At 49.5% G+C, this 5,826-nt stretch overlaps 1 protein-coding gene across 1 annotated transcript; it reads right to left on the reverse strand.

Annotated features, from left to right (window-relative positions):
- Positions 1–663: 663 nt before the first annotated feature.
- LOC142792743 (neprilysin-like) lies at positions 664–1,637 on the reverse strand. Its single transcript, XM_075885674.1, has 2 exons — positions 1,289–1,637; positions 664–1,138 (listed from the first exon to the last, which is right to left on the reverse strand). The coding sequence occupies exons 1-2, from the start codon at positions 1,414–1,416 to the stop codon at positions 685–687; spliced, it is 582 nt and encodes a 193-aa protein (XP_075741789.1). The 5' UTR covers positions 1,417–1,637; the 3' UTR covers positions 664–684.
- Positions 1,638–5,826: the final 4,189 nt, after the last annotated feature.

A 5,826-nucleotide genomic window follows, 5' to 3' on the forward strand; every position in this document is an offset into this window, starting at 1 on the left:
TCTACTGTTACATAGGGCACATACCTACCAATCTAAGACCTGCGACCCTGGATGAGTGCATGGCTGACGGACTTTTTTCACCATACATCATGAAGACACTATTCGAACATTTGAACTTCTAAAGCCTGTCTGATGACTAGGTCTTGCTTCTTTCTGAAGACGAGGTCTGGGGTTGGTTTATTTCACAGAGAAAGCTGCTGCAGGATCACAACAGCAACTGGTCTTGATGCCTAAGTTGTTCCCATAGAACTTTTAAGATCACACGGAAGTTGCACCATAACCTTATTTGTGGCAGTCGAGTATTATACCATAAAGCTGCGCCAGTGTTCGAAAATCTTTCACACAAATATCCTATACAGGTGTCATATCGGGCAAGGAATCACACAAACACGTGTAATTTATCGTGGGAAAAGAGTAAAACACCAAGCAGGCCTCACACAATGCGAAATGCTCAATGAGTGGATCGTCCAATGCTCCCAGCTCATTACGAAATGCACAGCCATAGCTCCACAGCCGTATTTACGACGGGCTCTATAGACTATTCTACCGAGGTCTTTTAGTGTTGCCATGCTTTGCTGTTCGCCTTTGTGTTTCGCGTCCTTAACAAATAATTGAACTGTGTTGCAGTAGACGCATACACATGAAAGCAGCTTGGTCGGTGCATACGGCGTTTCATGGCCTCATTTATTCACACCGCAATACATCAAACAAGAAAACATTGACTTCACAGCCCAAGATGGCGGCACCCATGTCAAATAGCCTGTGGAAATGCTGTTTCTCCAGCTTTCGCTGCGGCAATATGGCGTGTTTTATAACAAAGTCGTTCCGTCTCACTCTTTCTCGCTGGTAACGACCTCCACGTACCTCAAACAAATAATCGCCGACTTTCTCGGCTTCAAACTCGAAGAAGCACGGCCAGCCCCACTTGTCGTTCAGCTCAAGCATGGTGCTCACCACGTCCACCGAGGCGGCGTCGCGATTGGCCGGGTGTTGCGGCCAGTGCAGGTTGACCTCTCGCAGGTGGCCGCGGATGCGAGGCACGTAGTCCGTGTCTTGGGTCAAGACGTCGTCGCAGGTCTTGAAGAGACGCGCCGCCTTCTGCGCTACAGTCTGGCTTTCAGCCGGGATCTCCTCGTTCCTGCCGAAAATGTATGAACGGTAAACCGCAAAAGTTCGCGAACCACGCGAGCACGTGCCAAACTATGGGGAGCCTTCATGTGCGCGCCGCCATGATACTAGATGCAGCGACACCACGGGGTAGACAGCCTTGCTGTAGAAGGACCCATACCTGGCGGTTTCGATGACGGTAGCGAGGAAGCGCTCGTTGATACGATTGCGCACCAAAGTCCGGTTGCTCGCTTCCCCGCCGCACACGAAGCGGTAAAAGTCTTGACACGGACTCACCGACCAGTCCATGGATTCGCCAAGCAGCTGCACGCGAACAGAATGTAAGTCCTAAGCGATGCGTACGGGTGGAATGTTTTTGACACGACTCATCGATATCGCCGCAGTGCACGAGCGTTTCTTGTTTCAATGTCGCACACACCCACAACAATGTAAGGAATGCTCGGCGCAGACCAAGTTCCAAATGCTTCGCGATTGTAGTAGACCAGTTTGTTAACCGCAGGACGCGAACAATCGAGCCTATTCCAGCGCTTTCGCGACCACCAGCAATAAGGCTGGAAAGTCTAATGTGCCATGTAAAAAAGAAGGCGCGTCTCGACGATGATAAGTTTGAACGACGCCGACGCTCTGATCGCCGATATCAGTACACAGTGTGGATTGCTCGCTTTAGTTTACCCTTCCGTTTACGGGTCCCAAGTACAGCCAAGTAAAGCGTTTCGTCACTGCTGCCTTCATCAACGCCACGATCCCGTAACAATATGCAGGCCCACGTGGTCAACTATGCGTGCACTGAAGGGTGCGTGATGAAAACCCGAAGAGGTCACTGTGAAATACATTGGTTTTTAACAAGACAATCAAAATCTCGAACAATTACCGAACAAAGAAGACACGTTTGCCCAAACATCTTTGACAGCGCTCTACAATGCACACATCAGCAATCAACGCCAGCGGTTACAAATGGAAAGCGTTGCTATTTGGGTTGCGCAACATTGCACTAAACTTGGTCCCGAACAATATATGAATGATTGTCGGGGTTTGCGCCCCCAAAGCACGATATGATAAACACGGATGACGTAGTGGAGAGCTCGCGAGATTGTGACCAGTTGGCGCTGTTTAACGTGCAGCTATACCTAAGTACACTGCCCTTTAGCGCTTCGTTTCCATCGAAATGAGGCTCCCGCAGCCGGCATTCGATCCCGAAACCTCAAAGTCAAAAGTAGAACGCCCTAACCATTTGACCACAGTGACTGGTAAAAAAAAATTTGGCGCAACACCAATAACAAGGGTCACGTGAGCACGGGCGTAGGCAGAATTTTTTTAGGGAGGGGGAGGGGGGCATTTCTTTGACCGGAAGTGGGTGCCGGGCAGGCAGATGTGGTGCAGAGTCATATTGTGCCCTGTATGCCACGGCAAATGCAGTTTTTGGTCAGCAGGGGGCTATACAGATTTAACGGCTCAGTCGCCCGCCCTCCAAATCACTAACTGCGAGCTATGCATATACACCATTAGCCACTGACTTACTGTCCATGGACTTAAAAAGAAACCTTATTAAACAAAGCATGTACTTTGTTTAGACAAGCCATAAATGTTTTCCCTAGATATTGACGTGTCCGATGGCTCGATCAATGGAGGGGTGGGTTCACTTAAGCACATACTAATGGATGACAGCGGCATTCCAAAATGGGCCTGGCTCCACTTTCACTCTGAAGCAGCAGGAAAAATCGCTCGCGTCAAGTCCAGGGCCATTCAGGAAGTTGCTGGTCCCGTTGAGCCTATGAATTCGGTTCCCATCGATATACGCACATTAGATGGACAAGCTCGACTCACTGTCCCCTATGAGCTGTGGTGACTGTTGCGCCGTTAAAACATCACACGGCTTCGTCTTCGCAACAGTCGTCGCACCACACCGGGAACCTTGCGGACTACCGTCATGCACTTCTTGCTGCACAACTTCCATGCGGCGTACCTACAGGATGCGCCGGTGACAGTCACTGGAGACTTCAACGTTAGTGAACTTTGACGTGAAAACCAGTGGCTTGTCACGTTTCTTGGGAGCAAACTTCGACTTCGCCTCCTGTCAGACATGATACAGTCAACTATTCACAACGCGCGTTCATTACGGTCGTTACTGCATTACTGTCCACTCGGAAACAATCGACCATGTTCGCTACATTTCGTGTGGTTCCTGAATGAGTGAGTAAAACAACTTTATTGACGATACGGCATGGAGGGGGAAGGGCTGGAGAATTAAAGCAAGACTCTAGCGTGTTCGGACGTCCCGAAGCAGCAACCTACTCGCGTAAAACCCGTGGGGGCACCGATTTAAGCCACTGGCGCTCCAGGATGCAAAGCACGTGCTGGACCACGTCTCTTTGGTTGCATGGCTCTTGACTCATGATTTTGATGCTGATGGTACTTCCTAAATCTTCAAGACTTACTTCGTATAACAGCCCGATGTGTTGCTATCGCACTCGTTGCTTGGATCTTGGGCCGAGACTGACTTCTTTTCTGTTTTTGCATGACCCACCCCCTTTTGTAACACCTTGATGCACCCTGATGAAGTGAAACCGGCCCAAATACGCCCTCAAGTGGACCGACAGACTGCGTACCGTGGTGTATTCCATGCAGGTCTCGTCGCAGACGGGCTTCATGACCTCTCCGTGCCAGGCCAGGAAAAGCGAGAGCGTACAGGTGCCGAGAATCAGAGCCGCAACGAGCGCCATGCACATCGTACGACGCCAGGGGATGCCTTGCACCCAAGCGTGCTGACCCTGGTCCGTAACAACCACGGCGCTTGTGCGTCGGCGTATCAGCTGGGGTGGCTGGGGTCTGAGCAGGTTGCCGGGGTGCGCGTGAGGGTTCAATGGCTCGGGGGCGACCGCAGTGCCAGATGACCTGCCCGTGTGTGAGTGAAAATCCAGGGGTTGATGCAGCTTGACCCTCTGCGTCGGTAGAAGTGAATACGACGAGATAAAGGCATCGGATGAGAGGCTGTCGTACGCTACAGGTGTAGAAGCTTGGGCTATAGTTGGCCTGGGTTTATGACGGCAAATTTTACAGTGCAAGAACATAAGAAAAAAATGGGACAGAATAGAAAAGAGTGCCCTTTTCTATACTCTGTCCCATTTCTTTCATATGTTTAGGTGCTGTAAAATTCATCATGTACTCGTACACCTATAGTATTTTTAATCACCATGTCAATATATATTGCTGCTGTGTTGGAACGATGATTGTTAGCAGAGACCTAATCTAGCCTCCAAGAACATGAACAGCTGCCTATAGCAGTATCGTAGCTTGCCTGTTTTTGGTAACTGAGTAAAATGCGCGATGGTCGAAGCTTAGAAATCGGTGACACTTCTTTAACGTGAACTGTAAGACGTACCCAGGTTAAACATCTAATGCTGTTCGTCTGCAATTTCTGCGTTAACCTGACATGTTTCTTAGCGTGCGTATTTGCAATGACGAAAGGCTCTTCATATCTTCGATTAGCAGCCTTTGCTCATGAACTACACTGTTCATAGCTTTGATTTCGAAGACAAAATGTCTCCTTCAAACGTGCCAGTGTTAGCATGTGAGGGCCCCAAGAAGTCCGTTCTGTACCAATTATCTAGTACAAGAATATCTGGGTTTTCAAGTTCTCAATCCTATGACTATGAGTGACGTCGTAGTGGAGGGCTCCGGAAATCTTGGCCATATGGGCTCTTTGACGTGCACAGACATCATACTATACACCGGCCTGCACAACTTCGCCTCCATCAAAATCTGACCGTCGCGATCTCGACCGAAATCTGTACCATGTCTTTGAAAAAGTTGAAAGATTACTTCTTTTTACACCAAGGGCAGTAATCGAGCCCTGTCCAGGTGCTGTTGCTTATTACGTACATTGTAGCCCAAAGAACGTCGTTTTAGTGGTTATAGAGCAATACTACATAAGCTTCCGATCAGTGAGCACGACAACTGCTGTCATGGTTCTCAGAGTCCTTTCATGCAATGAAAACGAGCTTCTTGTAAAAAAGCCAGGTATGAACTAAGACCATCAATGGTAGTTAGCCTTTTCTAGCACTGCCACAGACAATTAAGTATAGCCGCAGCGTTTTGCCATTGTGGCGCACTCTCTCGTGCATACCTGGATTATGGCATGCCACACATCATAACGGAACACAATTCGAATCGTCCGTCTTTCGGGCTCTCTCCCACCCACCTTCTAGACGTGCCACACATACGAACTACAGCTTACTACACCCGTTCGAACGGCATGGTAGAACGCTTCCACCGTCAACTGGAGGCATCACTGCGTGCTCAAGACTACAATTCCATAGACAGAGCACCTGTCTTGAGTGGTGGGCGAACATATTGATATTCAAAATCAAAAGCGCGGCAAAAGTGCTCCTATGGCAAAGAAATCTTGGTCATGGCGTCGGGATTACATCGTGTCACTGAAGGGATTATTACGGGAGCGGAGAGCAGGGCTCCGTACTCACCGCCGGCTTTTCCTTCTTCTTTGCGGTGAGTATCTTCCTCAGGTTTGGCAGGTAGTGCATGACTGCCAAGCGTACCACGGACGCAGGAACAAGAGAGCTCGCAAAATGCGCTGTAGTGGACGCTGAGTGCTATGTTAATCCTCTAATGGATGGCGCTGTCGGCATGCGCGCGCCACCTCATGTGGGGTATATAGCAGGGGGGCAGTTGGGAATAAAGGGG

The sequence above is a fragment of the Rhipicephalus microplus genome, unplaced genomic scaffold (genome assembly GCF_043290135.1).
Source record: "Rhipicephalus microplus isolate Deutch F79 unplaced genomic scaffold, USDA_Rmic scaffold_238, whole genome shotgun sequence".
Lineage (NCBI taxonomy): Eukaryota > Metazoa > Arthropoda > Arachnida > Ixodida > Ixodidae > Rhipicephalus > Rhipicephalus microplus.